General features: G+C 41.0%; 1 protein-coding gene across 1 annotated transcript in view; it reads left to right on the top strand.

The window, feature by feature from the left end:
* LOC127571006 (5'-3' exonuclease PLD3-like) overlaps positions 1 to 24,997 on the top strand; it is a 28,581-nt gene that overhangs the window by 2,911 nt on the left and 673 nt on the right. The window contains exons 2-9 of the mRNA XM_052017018.1: positions 3 to 154; positions 6,147 to 6,330; positions 13,173 to 13,296; positions 18,586 to 18,713; positions 20,716 to 20,916; positions 23,280 to 23,419; positions 23,519 to 23,681; positions 24,059 to 24,155. Coding sequence (XP_051872978.1) covers positions 3 to 154; positions 6,147 to 6,330; positions 13,173 to 13,296; positions 18,586 to 18,713; positions 20,716 to 20,916; positions 23,280 to 23,419; positions 23,519 to 23,681; positions 24,059 to 24,155 — 1,189 coding nt within the window. The remainder of the gene's footprint in view (positions 1 to 2; positions 155 to 6,146; positions 6,331 to 13,172; positions 13,297 to 18,585; positions 18,714 to 20,715; positions 20,917 to 23,279; positions 23,420 to 23,518; positions 23,682 to 24,058; positions 24,156 to 24,997) is intronic.

Genomic DNA, 24,997 nt, shown 5'->3' with positions numbered 1-24,997 from the left:
AGGAGCTTGGATCAGTTGTCTTCCTGTTACTTATGATCCTTTGCTTGCTGAACTTTGCAGTTGTCCAGATGGTGTGCAAATTAACAGAGCATCCCTCAGGCAAAAATAAATCTTGGAAAGATCAGCATACCACAACTTGTGACGATCCTTGCAGGTGAGATGCTAATATCACCAATTCTCTTGAAAGAAAATTATGAATGACTGCAATGACCAGAAGTAAATTTATTTTTTTCAGTTATCACTGAAGTTCTAGTGACAAAAAAAATTGGGCCAGCTGACTTTCTAGATTAAAATTCTTCAACTTGTTCCATCAACTCTAATTTTATTACTATCTTATCTCCTCCTTGTCTGTTGCTTTCCTTATTTACACAGAAATATCCAATTCTTCTTTAAATGTTGTTAAAGTGACCACTTTTTCCAGTCCTGTTCCACTTTGCTGCCTAAAAGTAGCTAACCCTATATACACAAAAGTGTGGCTGATTTTGGAGTCTTTCCTCATCAGTGTGGCAGGGTCTCTAGAAAATGAGGAATGCAGCTGTAAGTCTGAACACGAGCATCCCTGATTACATGCTCTCAGAGTCTGCTGAATGACAAGTCAAGGCAGGAAAGCTCCTGTTCACCCCACTCCATATTCTTGTTCACCACCACACCCCATATTTGTGACATTGTCGCAGCTGTATGAACTGTACTCCACACTCCCTCCCCTCAAGGCTCCCAGGTGGAAAGTAAAAGAAGTAGATTCTTGTCATATTAGGTCACCAAGCCAATCTTCCTGCCCTTTGTTTAAGTCATTTGCTGGGACAAGGCAAATAGAGAAATTAATTTCTGCATTTGCCTTTTTAACCCTCTGCAAATATTATTCTGTTAACCCTGTGCCAATGTATATAGCTGTATCGTTCATTTTTATAGGAGTTAGCTAATATCTTTGATTCTTCTTTAGGGATTTGGCAGCCAATGAAAACAAATATTTACTGTTCATCTTCTCAAAATCTATCATCATTTTGAAATCTCCAGTATATTCTTCCTTGAATGTTCCTGCTGTACTTATATAAAAAAAAGTACCAATTTTTCAAAACATTCTTTATAACATGTGCAATCATCATCACCTGCAGACTTTTCCATCCAATATCTTCCCAGAAATCTGGAATTGCTTTCACTTTTTATGACTCTTTATATCCTGAATTTCCTTCTTAAAAGTTTTCATATCTGCACCTACAAATTCCTCAATATCATTTCAGGTTCCTTCCCTTTCACCATTTCCTCCCTGGAATCGTGCAACTTCCTATTGGTTTGTATCTGACACTTAATTGTTCATGTCACTTAATTATTGTGTGTTCTTTTTTTCAATCTCTCTGAGTTTGCCAAACCCTACAGTCAGCAGATTTGGAAACCTTAATTTGTTGGGTAGATTGTGCATTTGTACAAATAGTTAGGAAATGTAAGCTTTAAACAAACATCCCAAGATAGACAAACTTAGTTATTAATAACAATAGGAGCATACAGAAAAGACAGATTTCTTAAAATCCCTTTGAGCTTCTGATCATTTCTTGAAGCCCAAAGAATTAGAACATAGAATAATACAGCACAATACATGTCCTTCGGCCCACCATGTTGTGCTGACCTTCAAACCACTCCTAAGACTATCTAACCCCTTCCTCCCACATATCCCTCTATCTTAAATTCCTCCATATGCTTATCTAACAATCTCTTGAACTTGACCAATGTATCAGCCTCCACCACCACCCCAGGCAGCACATTCCATGCACCAACCACTCTCTGGGTGAAAAACCTCCCTCTGACGTCTCCCCTGAACTTCCCCCCCCCCCCCCCACCATTACCTTAAAGCCATGCCCTCTTGCATTGAGCATTGGTGCCCTGGGAAAGAGGCGCTGGCTGTCCACTCTGTCTACTCCTATTAATATTTTGTACACCTCTATCATGTCTCCCCTCATCCTCCTTCTCTCCAATGAGTAAAGCCCTAGCTCCCTTACTCTCTCCTCATAATCCATACTCTCTAATCCAGGCAGCATCCTGGTAAATCTTCTCTGCACCCTTTCCAACGCCTCCACATCCTTCCTATAATGAGGTGACCAGAGCTGGACACAGTACTCCAAGTGTGGTCTAACCAGAGTTTTGTAAAGCTGCATCATTACTTCGCGGCTGCTAAACTTGATCCAACGACTTATGAAAGCTAACATCCCATAAGCTTTCTTAACTACCCTATCCACCTGTGTGGCAACTTTCAGTGATCTGTGGATATGAACCCCCAGATCTCTCTGCTCCTCTACACTGCCCAGAATCCTGCCATTTACCTTGTATTCTGCCTTGGAGTTTGTCCTTCCAAAGTGTACCACCTCACACTTCTCCAGATTGAACTCCATCTGCCACTTGTCAGCCCAGCTCTGCATCCTATCAATATCCCTCTGTAAGCTTTGGCAGCCCTCCACACTATCCACAACACCACCAACTTTGTGTCACCTGCAAACTTGCTAACCCACCCTTCCACCCCCTCATCTAAGTCGTTAATAAATATCACAAAAAGTAGAGGTCCCAGAACCAATCCTTGTGGGACACTGCTAGTCACAGCCCTTCAATCTGAATACACTCCCTTCACCACAACCCTCTGCTTTCTACAGGCAAGCCAATTCTAAATCCACACAGCCAAGCCTCCCTGGATCCCTTGGCCTCTGACCTTCTGAAGAAGGCTACCATGCGGAACCTTGTCAAATGCCTTACTAAAATCCATGTAGACTACATCTACTACACTACCCTCATCAATCTTCCTGGTCACCTCCTCAAAGAACCCTATCAGGCTAGTGAGGCAAGATCTTCCCTTCACAAATCCATGCTGGCTGTCCCTAATCAGTCCATGATTCTCTAAATGATCATAGATCCTATCTCTTAGAATCCTTTCTAGCAGCTTACCCACCACAGATGTAAGGCTCACTGGTCTGTAATTCCCTGGACTATCCCTACTACCTTTTTTGAATAAGGGGACAACATTCGCCACCCTCCAATCCTCCGGTACCATCCCCGTGGACAATGAGGACTCAAAGATCCTAGCCAACGGTTCAACAATCTCCTCCCTCGCCTCACGAAGCAGCCTGGGGAATATTCCTTCAGGCCCCGTGGATTTATCTGTCCTAATATTTTCTAACAGCTCCATACATCCTCTCTCTTGATATCTACATACTCCAGAACATTACCCTTACCAACACTCTCCTCAGCGTCATCAAGACCCCTCTTCTTGGTGAATACTGAAGAGAAGTATTCATTGAGAACCTCACCCACTTCCACAGCTTCCAGGCATAGCTTCCCACCTTTGTCTTTAATTGGACCTACCTTTACTCTAGCCATCCTTCTGCTCTTCACGTACGAGTAAAAAGCCTTGGGATTCTCCTTAACCCTACTCGTCAAAGCCTTTTCATGTCCCCTTCTCGCTCTCCTCAGCCCCTTCTTAAGTTCCCTCCTTGCCATTCTATATTCCTCACGAGCCCTGTCTGATCCTTGCTGCTTACACCTTATGTATGCTGCCTTCTTCTTCTAACTAGTTGTTCCACCTCCCTTGTCACCCATGGTTCCTTCACCCTGCCATTGCTTCTCTGCCTCACCAGGACAAATTCATCCCTAACATCCTGCAAGAGATCCCTGAACGTCGACCACATCTCTATAGTACATTTCCCTTCAAAAATGTCATCCCAATTTACACTCTCAAGTTCTTGCCTTATAGCCTCATAATTTGCCTTTCCCCAATTAAATATCTTCCCGTCCTCTTTGCTCCTATCCCCGTCCATGACAATTCTAAAGGTTATGGAGCAGTGGTCACTGTCCCCCAAATGCTCACCCACCGATAGATCTGTCACCTGACCCGGTTCATTACCTAAAACTAGATCTAATATGGCATCTCCTCTAGTCGGCCTGTCAATGTACTGTGACAGGAATCCATCCTGGACACACTTAACAAACTCTGCCCTGTCTGAACCTTTGGCACTAAGCAGGTGCTAATCAATATTTGGGAAGTTGAAGTCTCCCACTATAATAACCCTGTTATTTTTGCATCTTTCCAAAATCTGCCTCCCAATCTGCTCCTCAGTATCCCTACTGCTACTGGGGGGCCTGTAGAATACTCCCAGTAGAGTAACTGCTCCTTTCTTGTTCCTAACTTCCACCCATATTGACTCTAGAGAGGATCCTTCTACATTATCCACCCTTTCTGCAGTTGTAATAGTGTCCCTGACCAGTATCGCCACCCCTCCTCCTCTTCTTCCCCCCCCCATCCCTTTTAAAACACTGAAAACCAGGAATATTCAATATCCGTTCCTGCCCTGATGTCATCCACGTCTCTGTGATAGCCACAATATCGTAGTCCCATGTACTTATCCAAGCTCTCAGTTCATCTCCCTTATTCCTGATGCTTCTTGCATTTAAGTAAATGCACTTTAGGCCATCCGCCTTACTACTTTTATAGCCTGTACTCTGCTTCTCCTTCCTCAAAGCCTCTCTACCTGTTAGATCTGACTTTTCCCCATCCCCTTCTTCCTCTGACCTACTCCTCTGGTTCCCATCCCCCTCGCAAACTAGTTTAAACCCTCCCAAACCACCCTAGCAAACCTGGCTGCAAGGATATTGGCCCCCCTCAGGTTCGGATGTAACCCGTCCTCTCTGTACAGGTCCCACCTTCCCCTGAAGAGATCCCAATGATCCAAAAATCTAAAACCTTCCCTCCTGCACCAACTTCTCAGCAACGCATTTATTTGCCATCTTCTCCTATTCCTACCTTCACTATCACGTGGCACTGGTAGCAATCCCGAGATTGCTACCCTTGAGGTCCCATTCTTCAGCCTCCTGCCTAGCTCCCTAAACTCACTTTTCAGGACCTCATCCCTCTTCCTACCTATGTCATTGGTACCAACATGAACCACGACTTCTGGCTGTTCTCCCTCCCGCTCAAGAATGCTGTGGACCTGATCAGAGACATCCCAGACCCTGGCACCTGGGAGGCAACATACCATCTGGGATTCATGCTCACTGCCACAGAACCTCCTATCTGTTTCCCTGACTATCGAGTCCCCTATCACTACTGCCTTCCTCTTCTCCTCCCTTCCCTTCTGAGCAGCAGGACCGGTCCCAGTGCCAGAGACCTGGCTACTGCTGCTGGGCCCCTGCAGGTCATCACCCTCGACAGCTTCCAAAGCAGAAAACCTGTTATTGAGGGGAACAGGTTTAATTCTTAAACTATTTAATGAATAAATAGGCTAGGACTTTATTCCTTGGTTTGTAGAAGACTGAAGGATAACCTTAGAGGTATATAAAATCATGAGGGGCATAGGTAAGGTGAATGTACACCGTCTTTTTCCCAGGGAAAGGAAACCAAATATCTAAAGGGCATAGGTTTTCTTTAAGCATTACGTTTACCATATCTGCAGCTGCAAGTTCTATTAATTCCTCTGCTGTGGTGTAAGGTTTTCCAAACTTTTACAATTCTGCAATTCACTAGATATGGGGGCTCAGGGGACTTAATATTATTGTCACTATCAGCAGTGGATTCAAAACATGTTCAGCATGACAGGTGCCTAAGTCCACTTGTTCGTGTTTTGATTCCAGATGCTTGTGACTGGGGGGATTCACTGGCTCCAGTCCAAGTAAATCCCATTTCTGTGCAATGTTGTAACTGAGCACATTAGTACTAAGGAGTCAAATTTCATCCCTTTGCTGCTCACCACTGATTACGTGTCCTTGGCTGGCTGTATATTTTTACTTGTGTACCCTGGTAGCTACAGTTGGATGATGACAGCTACAATTAGCAGAAAACATCAGAGCTCAAACTGGGTAGTTGCTGGGCATTGGAGCCACACTGTAATGTATATTATTAGGAGTGAGGCTTTGTACAACATAGTCTCTACATATTCATGTTTTTGTTCATTCATCTTTATTACCTTGCATAACAAATTTCAATTGGTGTTTAAAGCTTTGTTTGAGTGGTCAACAGTGAAATGTAAAAAATAAAATCCATCTTTAGATACTTACTCTTGTGCTCCACTCAGTGGTGCCTCATTTGCACCATCCCACTGCTTGGCAACTCCAGTTCTAGATGACACCATTCAATGCCACAGAGAATTTAACTGCAGACCCCACCATCCTTTTAGGTTTGTTCTTGCAGAGACTGTCCCTGATGGGTTAGTCTATGCCGAAAATGCTACAGGATATCAATCAATATACAACTCCTGGATGAACCTAATTAATATGGCAAACAGCAATCTGGACATTGCCTCATTCTATTGGACTCTTACTGGAAGTGATATAAACGTGACTGACCCTACCTCTAAATATGTAAGTAAAACTGTTCTTGTTTAGCTTGTGCCTGGCTGTATTCACTGTTTGGCATTGCGTTTTTGAGCTTTAGAACAAAGAACAGTACAGCACAGGATCCTTTGGCCCGCTGTATCTGTGCCAACCATGATGCCGATTGAAACAAACCCATCGACCTGCACATGATCTATGTCCCTCCATTCCCCTTCCTGTTCATGAGTCTGTCTAAATGTCTCTTAAATATTGCTGTCATATCTACTTCCACCACTTCCTCTGGCTGTTCATTCCAGGCGCCTACCATTCTCTGTGTTTTTTTTAAAAATCTTGCCTTGTAAATCTCCTTTAAGCTTTCCCACCCTCTCACCTTAAAGCCGTGCCCTCCAGTGTTTGACATTTAAAATTAAAGTTAGATTAGACTAAAATTAAATTGATTTTTACTCAAACTCAACAAGTCAGTGAAGATGGGATAAATTCTGAGGAAAGTTGAGATGATGGGAACTCTGACCACAATCTCTCAATCATCTTTGGATACGTCAATGACACTGGAGGACCCTGTTCAAAATAGAGCAGGAGGAAAAACTAGTAAATTACAAGGCAGGCAATCTAACATCACTGGTGAGGCTACTGGAGGCCATTTTCAGGGAGAAAAGATCAATTCTTAGTTGGGGAAACATGAGTTAGTCAAGATCAGTCTGCATGGAGTTGTTGAGTTCTAACTTTACTGAGCTCTCTGATAAAGTAACCGAGGTTGTTATTGGAAGTAGTATAATAGGTGATAAATGGACAAGAAAACAGCTGAGCTCTCTTTCTGGGTAGCAGGGGGATGGTGTTGGGGTGTTTGGATAGTGGGACGGAGAGGACCAATGGTGGTGTAGATCTTGAAGCGTGGCTAATGGGAGAGGGGAGGCTGTTATAGGATGCTGTGAGTTTTCAAAGATTGAAAGGAAGAATGGGAGGGATGTGGGAAGCAGCTTGAATGGGAGATTGGTGAAGAATCAACAGAGTGGGGAGCTGGTGTGATCAGGCATCTGATCTGCGGGTGATTGGGAGGGAAGTGAAAAGGTGTGTTGGGTTTGTGATTGGCTTGGGAAGGATGAGGATCCCGATGGGGGTTGGAAGGCATGAGAGAGCACTTCTGTAATAGGTAAGTGCTATATCAAACCCACCTGTTACAGGTTCCAGAGCCTAGGATCTGCTCAGGTAGATTCCCTTTAATAATAAGACCATAAGACATAGGAGCATAATTAGGCCATTCGGGCTAAAGAGAGGATGAGGCAACTGTGGCTGACAAGGGAAGACAAAGACAGCTTAAAAGCAAAAGAGAGGGCATACAATATTGCAAAAATTAGTGGGAAACTAGAGGATTGTGAAGCTTTTAAAAACCAACAGAAGGCAACTAAAAAAGCAATAAGGGGAAAAAAGATGAAATATGAATGTAAGCTAGCCAATAATATAAAAGAGGATACCAGAAGTTTTTTCAGATATATAAAGAGTAAAAGAGAGGCAAGAGTGGACATTGGACCACTGGAAAATGAATCTGGAGAAGTAGTAATGGGGAACAAAGAAATGGCAGATGAAATTAATAAGTATTTTGCGTCAGCCTTCACTATGGAAGACACCAGCAACATGCCAGAAATTTGAGAGAGTTGGGGGACAGGAGTGAGTGTAGTCGCTATTACTAAGGAGAAGGTGCTTGGGAAAATGAAAAGTCTAAAGGTGGATAAGTCAACTGGACCGGATGGACTACACCCCAGGATTCTGAAAGAGGTAGCGGAAGAGATTGTGGAGGCATTAGTAGTGATCATTCAAGAATCATGAGTCAGGAATGGTTCTGGAGGACTGGAAAATCGCAAATGTCACTCCACACTTTAAGAAGTGGGGGGGGGGGCAAAAGACGGGAATTATAGGCCAGTTAGCCTGACTTCAGTGGTTGGTAGGATATTAGAGTCCACTATTAAGGATGAGGTTTCGGGGTACTTGGAAGCTCTTGATAAAATAGGCTGAAGTCAGCATGGTTTCCTTAAGGGGAGATCTTGCCTGACAAATCTGTTGGAATTCTTTGAGGAAGTAACAGGCAAGATAGTCAAAGGAGAGCCAGTGGATGTTGTTTACCTTTATTTTCAAAGGCCTTTGACAAGGTGCCATACATGAGGCTGCTAAACAAGATAGGAGCCCATGGTATTACAGGAAAGGTACGAGCATGGATAGAAGATTGGCTGACTGGCAGAAGGCAAAGAGTGAGAAAAAAGGGGGCCTTTTCTGGTTGGCTGCCGGTAACTAGTGGTGTTCCGCAGGGGTTGGTGTTGAGTCTGCTACTTTTCACGTTATATGTTAATAATCTAGATGATGGAATTGAGGGCTTTGTGGCCAAGTTTGTGGATGATACAAAGATAGGTGGAGGGGCAGTTAGTGTTGAGGAAGCAGGGAGTCTGCAGAAGGACTTGGACAGGTTGGGAGAATGGGCAAAGAAGAGGTAGATGGAATATAGTGTAGGGAAGTTTACTGTCATGCACTTTGGTAGAAGCAATAAAGCCGTAGACTATTTTCTAAACGGGGAGCAAATTCAGAAATTGGAGGTGCAAAGGAACTTGGGAGTCTGAGTGCAAGATTCCCTAAAGGTTAACCTGCAGATTGAGTCGTTAGTAAGGAAGGCAAATGCAATGTTAGCATTCACTTTGAGAGGACAAGAATATAAAAACAAGGATGTAATGCTGAGGCTTTATAAGGCATTGGTCACATCTGGAGTATTGTGAGCAGTTTTGGGCCACATATCTAAGGACGGATGTGCTGGTATTGGAGAGGGTCCAGAGGAGGTTTAAAAGATCCTGGGAGTGAATGGGTTAATGTATGAGGAGCGTTTGATGGCTCTGGGCCCGTACTCTCTGGAGTTTAGAAGGATGAGGGAGGATCTCTTTGAAACCTACCGAATATTGAAAGGCCTGGATAAAGTGGATGTGGAGAGGATGTTTCCAGTAGTGGGATAGTCTAGGGCACAGCCTCAGAATAGAAGGATGTCCCTTTAGAATGGAGATGAGGAAGAATTTCTTTAGCCAGAGGGAGGTGAATCTGTGGAATTCGTTGCCACAGACGCCTGAGGAGGCCAAGTCATTGGGTATATTTAAAGCGGAGGTTGATAGGTTCTTGATTAGTAAGGTCATCAAAGGTTATGGGGAGAAGGCAGGAGAATGGGGTTGAGAGGGAAAAATAAATCAGCCATGCTTGAATGGTGGAGCAGACTCGAAGGGTCGAATGGCCTAATTCTGCTCCTGTGTCTTATGGCATCATCTACCTTATTTCGTATACTGCATGCATTCAAGTATAACACCTTCAGTCCTGTATTCAACACCCTTCTTCTCAAATACAGTGGTATGCAAAAGTTTGGGCACCCCTGGTCAGAATTTCTGTTACTGTGAATAGCTAAGCGAGTAAAAGATGACCTGATTTCCAAAAGGCATAAGGTTAAAGATGACACATTTCTTTAATATTTTAAGCAAGATTACTTTTTTATTTCCATCTTTTACAGTTTCAAAATAACAAAAAAGGAAAAGGGCCCGAAGCAAAAGTTTGGGCACCCTGCATGGTCAGTACTTAGTAACACCCCCTTTGGCAAGTATCACAGCTTGTAAATGCTTTCTGTAGCCAGCTAAGAGTCTTTCAATTCTTGTCTGGGGGATTTTCACCCATTCTTGCAAAAGACTTCCAGTTCTGTAAGATTCTTGGGCCGTCTTGCATGCACTGCTCTTTTGAGGTCTATCCACAGATTTCTGATGATGTTTAGGTCAGGGGACTGTGAGGGCTATGGCAAAACCTTTAGCTTGTGCCTCTTGAGGTTGTCCATTGTGGATTTTGAGGTGCGTTTAGGATTGTTATCTTGTTGTAGAAGTGATCCTCTTTTCATCTTCAGCTTTTTTACAGATGGTGTGATGTTTGCTTCCAGAATTTGCTGGTATTTAATTGAATTCATTCTTACCTCTACCAGTGAAATGTTCCCCGTGCCACTGGCTGCAACAGAAGCCCAAAGCATGATCGATCCACCCCCGTGCTTAACAGTTGGAGAAGTGTTCTTTTCATGAAATTCTGCACCCTTTTTTCTCCAACTTTCCTGTGTCATCACCACAATTCAGCATCAGAAGTTTGCAAAGGAACATCTAAACAAGCCTGATGCATTTTGGAAACAAGTCCTGTGGACTGATGAAGTTAAAATAGAACTTTTTGGCCGCAATGAGCAAAGGTATGTTTGGAGAAAAAAGGGTGCAGAATTTCATGAAAAGAACAAAGATCAGTGCATGCAAGACAGCCCATGAATCTCACAGAACTAGAAGCCTTTTGCAAGGAAGAATGGACAAAAATCCCCCAAACAAGAATTGAAAACCCCTTAGCTGGCTACAGAAAGTGTTTACAAGCTGTGATACTTGCCAAAGGGGGTGTTACTAAGTACTGACCATGCAGGGTGCCTAAACCTTTGCTTCGGGCCCTTTTCCTTTTTTGTTATTTTGAAACTGTAAAAGATGGAAATAAAAAAGTAATCTTGCTTAAAATATTAAAGAAATGTGTCATCTTTAACTTTATGCCTTAAATCAGGTCATCTTTTACTCGCTTGGCTATTCACAGTAACAGAAATTTTGACCAGGGATGCCTAAACTTTTTCATGCCACTGTATGTCTCCATGTTGCCTGAAGTTAAATTCTAATCCCTTTCTAAACTTTGTCTTATTCTTTATTCTGGAGACTTCAGTAACCTCTCCTGCACTCTCCTTCTCTTTTACTTTATCCATGCTTTTCCAATCTGTTGAACCCCCCCCCCCCCTCCACTATTTAGTTTAAAGCCCTATCCACAGCCCTAGTTATGTGATTCGCCAGGACCCTGATCCCAGCATGGTTCATTTGGAGCCCATCCCATCGGAACAGCTCCCTCCTTCCCCAATACTGATGCCAATGTCTGCGCAACGCTACTACAGCGCCAGCGATTGGGGTTCGACTCCCGTCGCTGTCTGTAAGGAGTTTGTATATTCTCCCGTGTCTGTGTGGGTTTCCTCCGGGTGCTCCGGTTTCCTCCCACATTGCAAAGATGTACGGGTAGGTAAATTGGGTTTAAAATGGGCGGCGCGGACTCGTTGGGCCGGAAGGGCCTGTTACCACGCTGTAAATAAAAGTTAATTTAAAAAATTTTAAAGAATTCAAATCTACTTCTCCCACACCAATCTTTGAGCCACACATTTAACTCTCTGATCTTATTGATCCTGTGCCAATTTTCACGTGGCTCAGGTAACAATCCAGAGATTATTACCTTTTTTGTTCTGCTTTTTAATTTAGTCCCTAGCTGCTCTAATTCCTTCAGCAGAACCTCTTTCCTTGTTCTATAATGATGAAGCTGTGAAGACCCCTGCTCCTGCATGAAAGAGCTGCAATGTTCAGGTGAAGGTTTCAGACTGTTGGATCCTACTGCACACATTCGGGCTTCTCTGTGCCTTAAATTGTGAACTTGGTGGGACCTGCAGTAAATTCACAATATTTTCGTGATTAGAATTGAATCAGATCATGCAGGGCACAAAATTATTGCGCAGTGCACAAAATTATTGCACAGTGCAATCCAAGGCTGTGGTGTTAAAGGGACAAAGATAACAGGTACGTAATTGACAAAGGCAGTGAATGTTTCATTTAACTCTTTGATCACAGAGAAGTGAGTAAAAGATTCCTCATTACAGATCTGGCAGAACGATTTGTGTAGGCCATGGAATGTGGGAGATGAGGGGGAGGCAGTTGAGAGAGCATTGGGAGTAAAATGGGTTTGGAGCATCAAGGGGAAAATATAGGGAGGATTTGGAACCTGGGGAAAGGACGTTAAGGGCCAGGACTTGAGGGAAGTTGCGTAAAGGGTCAGGATGTTGTGAGTGGCTGGGACTAGGTTTCAGGATAATGAGTATAAAGATGTCACGAAGCCTTGGGGTCAGGACATCAATAAAAGGACAATGGGAGTCGAGACCAAGGCACATCGGAGGGAAGTTAATGAGCCCATTGCATCATGTACATTTTGCATCAGGGACTGGATAGTGAGGATGGGTCAACCATGGTCAGACCTTGGCTTGGGAAAGCAGGAGGTGTTGTGGAGAGCAGTCAGGCATGTGATCAAGGGGCCTGAATGACATTAGCAGTGAGGTGGAAGTAGGAAATAGATAGGGTGAACAATTCTTAAGAGAAAAGTTCTTAAGGAGGACCCAGATGACAGATGATTAATGCTTTAGATTTCTCAGCCCTCACTTAGGCAAGGCTGGTCCCCTTTAAACTAGCCTGAAGCTGACCTGAACTCAGCAGTGAATCCCTGCTTCCATGTGGGTGGTCTCCAGGCCTTGGGTGCATCTTCCCTGAACATGTTGGCATCCTCCCAATGTATGTGTATCATACACATGGAGGATCCTGGGCAAATTTTTTAACCTCCAGAACCTACTGAAAGACCAATTGCACTTAGTAATTGTGTTTTAGATTAAATTCCTTTATGCAGATCATTTTAAAAATTGCATTTCATGAAATAATTTTTAGTCTGATGTTTTTATATTAGCATTTTAAAAATTCCACTGAATGACAATAAGGTAATTCTGCCACTAGGTAGCATTAGCTGCATGTTCTATGATCCTCATTTTGCTGTGGAGGAAATTGGGTATTGTTATGGAAGCAATTGCAAAGATTCTCTTTGGTGATCCATTAATGTGATGAATTTTAGTAGCTTTTAATTATGTCTCCGTGTCAAGCTCTTCTCTGCCAAGTGTCAGGTCTGCGTTGCCTGTATGTGTGATATGACGAAAGAAAGGAGCTGAATGACCCTTTCCTTATTATCCTTTTTTTAATATATAAATGTGTCTGCTATAGGGTGAAATCATACTTGATGAACTGGGGAAATTGCCATCAAAGAGAGTCAATGTGCGTGTTGCATCGAGTATGTTGAAATTCCCACATCAATTTTCCACCGACCTTAAAATCCTGAAAGAGAAAGGTGAGAACCATAAATGCTTGTCGCCGTATGTCACCTCAATAGGATCTGCCACTGAAAGCTTGTTGCAGATGTGGTAGGAAATACAGTAATCTTATGATCAGTGCAGAAGAGTACTGGAATCTGGCATAGAAACAGAAAGAGGAAAAAGGAACAATAACCTGGGTCCTTAGGGTTCTCATGGCTGTGCTATTGCTGAGCTCTACCCATGTTTTCAGATGAAAGTCCTGGTTTACAGCACTGGCGTGGTTGTTGAGCTGGCTCTGGCATCTTCTGACTGCCTGCACTGCATCAGTGAACTCCTCAGGGAGGCCAAAGGAGGAGCATGAACTTCCTCTGGCTTCCCATCTCTCAGGTTGGGTGGTCTCCCTGCTGACCCTGGGCAGGTTAAATCTAGTGCTAACAGTCTCTTTCAAATGAACAGGAGAAAATGACTGCTGAGAGAAAGGTTAGTGGAACTTATTTTGTTATTTAATTAAGTTACATTTGTTGTTCTTAAGTGTGTATGTGTGGGTTTTTTTAGTCATAGAGTCATATAGCATGGAAACAGGTCATTGGGCCCACTGTGTCCATGCCTGGTCTTCAAGTACCCCATCAATAATCCCATTTTTCAGCAGTAGTCCAGACCCTTCTATACCATGGTTATTTAAGTGCTCATGTAAATACTTCCCCTAATCCCCTCAGGCTGTGAGTTCCAGATTTCATTCACCTCTGGATTAAAAAATTCTTTGTCAAATCCCCTCTAAATTTTGTACTCCTTATCTTAAACCTATGCCCTCTGATTATAGACACCTCTGCTAAGACGAAAAGTTTCTCCTTTCTATCCTATTTTGGTTCCTCATAATTTTGTATCAGGTTCACTCTCAGCTTCCTCAACTCCAAGGAAAACAAACCCGGCCTATCCAGTCTTTCCTCTTGGCTGAAACACCCCACTCTGGGCAACGTGCTGGTGAATCTCCTCTGCACCCTCTCCAATGCGATAACATCCTTCCTATAGTGTGGTGACCAGAATTGCGCACAATACTCAGGCTGTGACCTGACTACTATTTATATAGTTGACTCATGATCTCTCTGCTCTTATATTCTATGATTCACCGAGTGAAGGCAATTATGTCTTCTTAACTATGTTATTTACCTGTGCTGCCACCTTCATGGATCCTTGGACATGTACACCGAGATCCCTCTGTCTCCCAGTACCTCCAGGCCTTACCATTTATTGTATATATCCTAGACTTATTAGTCCTGAAATGCATCACCTAACATTTTTCAGGATTATGTTCCATCTGCCATTTCTCTGCCTATCTTACTAACTCGTCAGTATCATTCTGTAGTCAAAGACTATCATCCACACTATGTGTATTATCATTTTCTGTATTACCACCAATTTCTGTATTATCTGTGAACTTACTAAATAAATCCCTTACATTCACACCCAGATCATTAATGTATGCAGTAAATAGCAAGGGTCCCAACACCAATCCCTTCAATACGTTACAGGTCACAGGATTCCAATTACAAAAATAACCCTTGGCCATCACTATCTGCCTCCTTTCACCAAGCCAATTTCATTTCCAGTTTGGCAATTTTCCCCGGATTCCAGGAACTCTAACCTATTGGACAGTATCCCACGTGGGACCTTGAAGTCCTTACTGAAGTCCATGTAGACCACATCAACGACACTATCCTAATTGACACACATAGTCAACTCTGCAAAATATTCAATAATTTGTCAGACGGGATCTCCCTTCAACAATGCCACGCTGACTATCCTTGATTAATCTGTTCCTTTCCAAGTGTGGAATAGTCCTGTTCCTCAGGATGTTTTCCAATAGCGTTTCAACCACTGACGTCAGACTCAGAGGCCTGTTGAAGCTGTCCTTCTTGAATAAAGATACCACACATGCCCTCCAGACATGTGGCACCTCCTCTGTGACCAGTGAACACTTAAATTTGACAATGTAAATTTCAAAAATTTGTGAGCCCTAATGTATTGAATGTGCCTAGTTGGAAGATGAAGTGATGTTCCTCAAGCTAACATTGGGCTTCGTTGGAACAGTTTTAACAAAAAAGGCTGTACTTGATGTGGGGACTATGAGACTGGACACTACGGAAGGAAGATCTCCAGAGGAAATGTCTGGGAGATGAAGGTCAGATGTTCAGTGTTATGACTATGATCCAGAGGGAGGGATGAGGAGCTGTTACATCTCGCATTCACCCTCTGCAAAACCACAACAGTGCTGACCTTGTCAGCAAATTTAATGATGACATTGTTGGGGTTGGTCCATAGTCCAAGTACAGGGACTGGAAGATAGCTTAGTAAGGTCAGTGGAAAAATTGAGTCAACATCATGCCAACAGACAGCAATGAATAGATCCAGAGAAGAGGCCAGAGGGAGGAGTTCAGGTGGAGTTGGTCTCAGCTGAAATTATGTCACATGCTTAGTGGAGATGGTCTTTGTGGTGGGGGGTGGGGATCAAGTGGATTTCAAAGATAATAAAGCAATAAGGAAGATAATTCCAAGAATGGCAGACAAAGTGAACCCAAGAGAATGGACAGTGATCATGGGAGTGGAGTACAGATGGAAGTAGGTGCAAAATATTCTGCAGTCTCCTCAGAATGAGAAAGTTGAGAATTGTATGTCCTATTCCTGAGACCTGAACACAGAAATCCAAGCTGAGCACTCCAGTACAAGACCGAGGGAATGCAGCAGTGTCAAAAATGGTGTCTGAATGAGATGCTAAACTGATTCCCAGTCTAGTCCCTCAGTTGGACATTATAAAGCACCATGGTCAACAACTGATTATTGTTTGGCTATTTGTGGCATCCTGCTCTGTGCAAATTGGCTGCTGCATTTCCTAAACATGCATTTGCAACAGTGGCACTTCATTTAGTGTAAAATACAAGGAAGTCCCCGGATTATGAACGAGTTCCGTTTTTGAGTCTGTTCGTAAGTTGAATTTGTATGTAAGTTGGAACAGTTATGTACAGTTCACATCTAGCGTCAATTAGTCAAATGTTTGTCTTAGTAAATAGTATATATTTTACGTACAACATCACAAATTTAATAATGTAGTAATAATAATTTTTTTATTCTGTGTGGGATGCAGCGAGTTAAGGTTCAGTGGGTCGCGGGTGACGTTAACCGAATGTGGAGCAGGTATTAGCATTTCTTTACTTTATCAAATAAGTTTATGAGAAAGCGGATTGATTGCAGTGTCTGTGTCAGGTGGACCGCCGCACTATCAGGGGATGTGAGAGGCCTCAATGTGCGAATAACTCTCAGCCTGGAGTTACACTCACTGCCAAACCTGAATATTGTGTTTACCATTTGTCAATTTCGCAGCCCGTTCAACGCTGCTTAAATTCCGTACGTTAAAGAAACTGTCAGAATAAAACTGCACATCAATGAAACTGACCGACCAGCTGTGCACTTCCAGCATTTTATTTCTGAATCAGATGCGGAATGAAGATACAATTAAATTCACTTCTCCCATCTTTCATCGTCACACTTGAGAAGATGCATGAACATTAAATAAGAAGACGAGTTATGAACACTATTGATCCACAGAACCAGTGTGGGTCATTACTCGGGGCCTGATGGAAGCATCAGATCGGATGGGTTCTCTTTACCGTGAACCTTCTCAAGTGCAGATGAGAAACCAATTCCAGTTTTAAAGGAGACACAAGTGACGGCAGATGATGGAATCTGGAGCAAAAAAAAAACACAATCTGCTGGAGTAACTCTGCGGGTCAAGCGGCATCTGTGGAGGCGAGGGGAAAGTCGATGTTTCGAGTCGAGACCCTGCACCAGGAATCTCTTCGACCATCCTTCTGCCTCCACAGATGCTGCTTGACCTGCTGAGTTCCCCTGGAAGTTTTTTTATTTGCTCCAATTTTAAAGGAACCCCCCGGTATTGTATGGAGCAGATAACCAACATACACCATATCCATGTTGTCCCTGAACTAAAAGGAGGTGATAGTGGTGATGAGAAGGAGCACGGTTGTTTTATGAAGTAACGCTTCAGTCTATCGGTGTCTAGTCTCCGTGACCACCCTTCCCACCCACTCCCACATTTATCCATTGTTAACTGTAAGATTGTTTTACCTGTATATATTTCAGTATATATATATCTTAAAAACTATTGTTTGCAGTCAGACTGAGAATTTTTTTTTTAGATGAAGTCTCTTCAAAGAGATTATCGGCTTTATAAATGAACTGGATCCAGTGTTCACCACCTCTGTTCTAAGACACGGTCAGATGTTCAGAAAGCATCTAACTCAAATCATTGTGAAAGCGAATCAATTCTTCTACAATATTTTACAAATGAACATTAAAATTCTTCACAATCAGATGCGAATATGGACAACCATTGCATTAAACCATACATGTAAATATTTACAGTTCGTCCCGTACTAACGAACCACCCGTTTGTTAGTAGGAACCTTTGTGTGTAACTCGATTTTTTTAAATAATAGGCTTTACGGAGGTCGGTTCATAAGTATGGGCGCTTGGAAGTCGGGCGTTCGTAACCCAGGGACTTACTGTACTTTGTCCTACATTTCACTTGCAAAAAAGTGCCAGTGTTGCATTTGACTTCCTAATTATTGGCTGTACCTGTAAACATACTTTGTGTCCTGAGGTTAAGAGGACAACATATTGTTGCAAACTTATTCTGACACCTTGTGTCGAGGTTTAAGGAAGCTGCAGCATTTCTATATAGAGTAAATGAAGTTGCATATTTGTGCCGATGGGTCTTGTGTTTTGTTTTTGGAGATGTAGGATGATTCACAGCATATACAACATTTAAACTTTCCTTCTCTCTGAGCCTTATTGGCAAGGATTTTGGCAGTTGTATCTTAGAAAGAAAACATACCTTGCTGCAGTATAGTTTGGTAGAATTATTTGGTAGAATTTTTTGGCAATTTGCTTTGGAAGAAGGTTGAATTTGGGGAGAGGTTATCTTAAAATGTTAAATTAAGAAATTTAACATTTTAAAATAATCCACTGGAAAGAACGGAAGTAAAGAGCTGAACAATAATTAAAGAACAACAATAAACTGAAATATGGATGAAATGTTACCTCAGTTTCTCTTTCCGCAGACACTACTTAACCTGCTGGGTATTTTCTGCATTTTCTGTTCCCAAATAAAACAGAAAATTAACTTAAAGACACATTTCACTACATCTTTTTAAAACCTCTTGCTGCTGTTCTTGTTTGGTGCTATTTAAAAATAAAATTACATAATATTGGAACTAATGCTCCACATTTGAGAAAAGTATTTTCAATTACAGGAATTCAAATCAGGGAAGTGAATTTTGAAAAAATAATGCATGGCGTTCTTCATTCAAAACTCTGGATTGTTGATAACAAACATATATATATTGGGAGTGCTAATATGGATTGGAGAGCACTAACTCAGGTAAACATAACTATTCCATTGTAAAGCTCTCCCATTGATAATTGTCTGCAACAATATGTTCTGAGAACAATTGGTGTTTCTGGAAGAGGAAATTGCATTTCTCCCTTTTTATGCTCTTCAACAGGTTCCCTACTTGGATACCTGAGAATATTGTGTATAAAAGTTATTTATCTTGAGGTAGACAATGATTACATTGGAGTGAAATAATTTGCTCAGTGGAAAATTGGCCTGGGCACATCCAGTATGGTTCACATTAGTGTGGCTGATATTTTCTTGGCACCTGTTGTGCATCTAATGACATCACAGGTCATGCATATTATGCTTTTCCTCCATTGTCAGTATATATTAGATCTATTGGATACAAGGAGTAATCTTTGCTGAAGTTACAAAAAGTCCAGAAGCACATTGTGCAGGAATCAGCACTGACCTGTTGACTAAAGGTCTCCACTGTGACATCTATGTCTCGTACACAGTCTCAGCGTTGAATATGTAGCTGTTCACAACCTTTTCACACAATTTGCATTACATTATGTGATCACTCCTCCTTTGATTGTCTAGCAGCTTTCCAAGTCGTGGGGCCTCTTACCACTTGGAACTCGATCTGTGCATGGGTACCATAGCCCACTCCTACTTTATGTTTTCCCTCTGCTCATTGGTGGCCTTTTATGCATTTATTCTGTGGCTGTTGTGGGGCGAGTTCCTTTACAAAATAACAAATTTGCCTGTAATCAGCACTGCAATATTACAGCACTTCTGAGGTCCAGATTCATTTTAGAATTTCTATGTACAAACCACCGTAGCATAGCTTTTAATGTATTATTGGCCAATTTCCCAAATTTTTGCAGGGAATCGAATGAGTCTTTAACATGATGCATAACACGTGGTTAGTTCACCAAAGAAAGCGTGAAATTCAATTTCTTGTCTTGAGATATATCCAAAATTATCAATGCCATTAATTGTTAAATTCATTCTGGTGTCAAATACTGGATTACTGTTAAACAATTTAAACCAAATATTCCTATTTCAATTTAGCAGCAATTTTGCTCATCTTTTTTGATGGTAGTACAATTTGGTCAAGCTCAGATGTTATCAAGAGGATCCACATTGTGAAGAAAGTAAAGTAGTCCTCCTTGTAGGATCTCTTGTAGAATTCTTGTAGGATTGAAAATGACTGTCAAATATTAAGTATATATATATTTTGCAAAGATGTGCATCTAGTTTAAGATTTTATTCTCTGCACCCTCTCATAAAACACAATGACATGGTCCTTTGGGGTTTCTTTTTTAAAACATTTTACATCTCTGGTTCCCAAGAATCACAACCAGAGATCACAAGTTTCCAATTGTATGCTTAGTTGAAAATGACCACTCCAGCATTCTCATATCCTGCTAAAGACTTTAAAATGGAAAAGTCTACTTACTTGAAAGGAATTTTGGATTGAAACTAATCAAATGCAATGAGTAGAATTTAAATTGTTCAGTAACTATAAGGCAGCAGTTTGATTTATTTTATCAATGAAAAAGCAGAAACAAGAGATGTAATCTTCACAGTGTTGAAAACATTGTGAAATCCTTTTCGATAGCCCTAACAATTGATTTATTTAGTCACTCTAAACTAGTGAACTTGATTGTAGCAGATGTTGGTAAGAATATTTAACTTTTTAAACAATTTGTCATTGTCAGTTCCCTGCTATATAGGTACAGAGTTGTATTAATATATTAGCATTTCATATTATTTAAGGCACAATAAATCAACATAATGTTCCAAAATTTAAGGAAACCCTCAACCTGACATTGCACTGGGTGATTTGAATCAGACTCGTGACAAAGCTCTCATTCTGGATGTTTCATGTAAAGCAGATCAGAGGTTTGGAACATCAAGCACACGTATTAATTTGAAACATGTGAAAGTCGTCTGGCAGTGGAACTATTATAATAAATCTGCAATTATATGGGAGATCTAACTTTTGGTCTTAGATTATTTGATGTATTTTTTTTCCCAGGTGAAGGAGTTGGGTGCTGTGATTTACAACTGCAGTTGCCTCGCCAATGATTTTGCCAAAATATTTGAAGCTTATTGGAGTCTTGGACTGCCAAATGCCACCATTCCCACACCATGGCCACCTTCTTATTCCACAAAGATTAATAAAGAAACACCTCTTTCTGTAAAACTGAATGGAACTGCTGCAAAGGTGTATTTTTCAGTGAGTTGAAATAAATATAACTTTTTTCTAAACAAAAATGAAGTGATGGGCTAAACAACCAGTGAAATGGAGGGTCGACATCCGTGATGAGTCTGATATTGATATTGACAAAATATTTGAAGGCATATTTTTCAACTACTGGGAGATTTATGAGGGCTGGTCCTCAGACCTTAGTACACATTCTACAATGACTGCAATAAATGTTGGTGCTTGGATTACATCTTTCTTTAAAATATGGGCCTCATGGAGTCTGCATGACTATGTTGTGCAGTAAGACTAGCTTCATGCATCTTTTCTTGTCACTGCTCTGGGCCTCACCTTGTGAGTGTCGTTCTAAATCCTGTAGTGAATGCTCAGTACAGCAACTGTGCTTTAACAATGGCTTCAGTGCTCCCCTGCCTTCTTTGATGGAGGAGTTATAAGCAGGGACGCTAATGGAAGAAAGGGAGTAAGGTGCTATTCTGAGGCTAAAAAGCACCTAATGGGGGAAAAAAACATATTGTTTGTGCAGGGTTTTGTTGCAAAGTATGCACATGAGTGATTGGGACAGACAAAAGAAATGAAGTCTAGCCTTTATCTTTGCCAGATTGTCTGTGATTGGAGGACAGTGTGGTGAGGGATTTGAAATGAAATGTAACCCCCTGTTTCTTGAGGACCAAAAACTTGGGTGTCACTCCAGTGGAGTACTGAGGAAGTATTGTACCATTGTCTTTTGGATAAAATGTAAAACCTATACCACATCTGCTCTTGGAGGTGGATTGAAAGGACCAATGGAATTATTTGAAAAAGAGCAGAACTTTCTAAATATTCTGTCCAAAATTTACTCTTCATTCAATATTGCTTGAAAAGAAAACTGATTATTTGGTTAGTAACACATTGTTTTTTTTTGGGAACTTGCTGTATACATTGAATGCAATTCCCACTTTACAACAGCAACTGCATTTTCAAAGTACCTTATTGGCTACAAAATGCTTTGGAATGCTGTGATAGGGACCTGGAATAAACTTGATAAATATGGAACTTTGTTCTTGCAGTCTCTGATGTTAAGAGCAGACCTTTTCTGCAAATGATGCTGACATGTTAGAAGCCAGAGGTGATTTAGACCAGTAAGAAATATATACCATGCTTCTGACAAATACTTAATCTATTTTAGACCTGTTAGGTCAAGTCACTTTAAAAAAATTCTAGGAGAAAACTGTTAAGGCTTGAACTGAAAACAATTTAGTGAATCTTCCTGAACAATGGATGTGTTTATGAAACTCAGTAAAACCTTTTACCAAAGAGCTGAGCACAAAACTTTTAGATCACAAGTCAGAGGAAACAATTAGAGAGCCGGATACTTCCCTAGTCTGCTTGATATAGTGCAGTACTGGCTAGCCTTATCTTGGCCAACATCCCAAGGAGATACATTTCTAAGCAATAGATTTGAGATCTATAAATTCTGTCAGTGACTTCTTGCCAAATAGGCTGAATATATTCTCAGGAACATAGGAAGGGTGGGAAGAGGGAATTGTAGAGAGGCAGCCTAAACACCAGCAAGGACGGACTGGTTAGATCATATTGCTGTTCTCCGCTGCAGATTCTTTAAATTCTTTGTAAACTATAGAGATCTCTGGAAGAGATTAGGCTGTGCTTCTCTTAACCCTCTTCAGTCTGAATCCTCGCCTCTCCCATCTCAATCATAAACTTAAGCAGGTGGACATGAAATATAATGCTCTGAATACTTGACAGCCATTGGTCCCATTTATGTTAGGCTCCATTCTGTTTCTTTCCATTTTTTTGTGTACCCATTCCTTGCATCCTTCCACTGTTTCTCTTCTCTGATCCCTACCCCTCCGCTCCTGTTCTTCCTCTTGTATTTTCCACTTGTCTCTTTTCTTTCTTTCCTCTTTTTTGAACCTCGCTCCTTTCTCCTATTCTGCTTTGTTTTCCAGCCTTTTCTCCAGTCCTTACTCTCTCTCTCTATTCTTTCCCTGTACCTGCTGCCTTCCTTTATCCATGCTCCACTCCTTCACACTCTTGCCCAATCCTTTCCTACTTCATCAGTCTGCCCTGCTATACTTTTCCCTGCGTCTGTGAGAAATATGGAGGGAGCACTGGTAATGCTAGTGTCATCCTGCAGACTTGAATTATGTGATGCCTTTTAATGTTTCTCAGTTGGATTGGTTCATTCAAGGAGCTGTATTTAAAACATGATCAAGGATGTTATTTATATAGATGGACTACCACTACTGGAGCCATATATGTACACATTGTACAGAAACCAGGGATATCAATTCTAAGTAACAATTAACAATCACTGCATTGTAATTGGAATTAAAGAAAATTTATCAAGTAGTAACTGAAACTGTTCATTTATCTAGAGTTCTCCTCCAAGGATATGTCCAAAAGGCCGGACTACTGATCTTGATGCTATTCTCAGTGGCATTAATGCTGCAAAGCAGTTTCTATATGTTTCTGTCATGGAATATTTTCCAACATCACGTTTTCTACGACATGTATTGTAAGTAAAATGGATTACTAGCACATCAGGGATACACAATTACAGTATTTACATAATTGGAATGCTAGATATGATCATAAACCTTGTTTTGTTGCCTAGATACTGGCCACTTATTGATGACTCACTGAGGAAAGCAGCTATTGAACGTTGTGTTCACATCCAATTGTTGGTTGCTTACTGGAAGCATTCAGATAAATCCATGCTGGCTTACCTCCAGTCATTACAGGCTCTGAGAAACATCAAGAAAGTCCATTTTGAAGTGGTGATTAACATATTTCTTTCCTTAAAAGAAGTTACTAGTTGCACCAAAAACTGCTCAGAATTTATTCATTCTTGGTTAATTTGTTAATGTAAGGATAAATGTAGAAATGTATGTGGAGAAACAGCAATTATTCTTTTAAAAAAAAATAACTTGTACTTTGAAACAAGGTCAATGTAATCTAAATGCTAATGAAATATTTGGTATGTTGCTGTGAGGAATATTTAGACTTAGTTTCTCATCATTCTTAGGGCCCTTAAATTCTGTGGATATATAATTATTTTTGAGGAGTTTCCTAGAGTTATACTAGGCTTTGATTATTTTATACATAATGTGAATTTGAGTTGATTAATAGAAACAGAAATATTACTCTTTTGTAGAAACTCTTCATTGTTCCTGTGGGGAAGTTTAGCAACATTCCTTATGCAAGAGTGAGTCATGCCAAATACTTTGTAACAGAAAATATTGCATATATAGGTAAGAGCTTTATACTTGTTCCAATGCTTTAAGTGTTCTAAGCCATCAATAAATGACAAAAAAACATAGCAAAATAGTGTAAAGCATTCTACAATAACTCAACAATAAAAATATTTTATTCAGGTATTCATGTTTTAAGGTTTCATTGAAATGAAGCATGAGTAATGCTGTAATAAAAATTGGACAATAGTCCTCAATAGTTGAACTTCAAAATAAACTGAAGAGTGAAAACATTAGTGAAATACACAGATAAATTCAAATTTCAATTTGGTATGCTAGATTTGAAATAATACCAGGATATTTGCCTGCATCGTAGAGGTGATTGAATTCCAAATGCAGTTTATTTTCTATTCCTAATTTTCCTGAGAAAATTGACCTCTCCTCAAATTGCTACAGTTCTGGTGATGTTGGGGCTCTCTTAATAGTGTTAGTTCTGGGATATTAGCATAGAATAAATGGCGGTGTACGTCCAATAAGGACATACCGTATGTAATTTGGATGTGATGGTGTTTCTACAATATTGATGCTCTTGAACTTGGTGGTGGAGGCTGTGGAAGAGGAAATTGCTACTGTAATAGCCTGGGTGACTTGCTGGAGTAAATCTTGTAGACTGAAACACTGTAGACATAGTGTGCCAGTGATGGAAAGAGTGCAAACTCTACTGGTGACCACAAGTGAAATAGAATAGTACAACTTGAGTGTTTTTGGATGGCAGGGCCAGCTCAATAAATATTTTTTCTGTATTATTTTGTATTCATTTAACACATTATCTATTTCCATTAAAATTTACTCATCCTATACTTTCTAGTTATCAAATAACCAAGAATGCATATGTTGACATT

The sequence above is a fragment of the Pristis pectinata genome, chromosome 1, assembly GCF_009764475.1.
Source record: "Pristis pectinata isolate sPriPec2 chromosome 1, sPriPec2.1.pri, whole genome shotgun sequence".
In the NCBI taxonomy this organism is placed as follows: domain Eukaryota; kingdom Metazoa; phylum Chordata; class Chondrichthyes; order Rhinopristiformes; family Pristidae; genus Pristis; species Pristis pectinata.
Note: the sequence above shows the minus strand (reverse complement) of the source record. Positions and strands in the feature narration are given on the sequence as shown.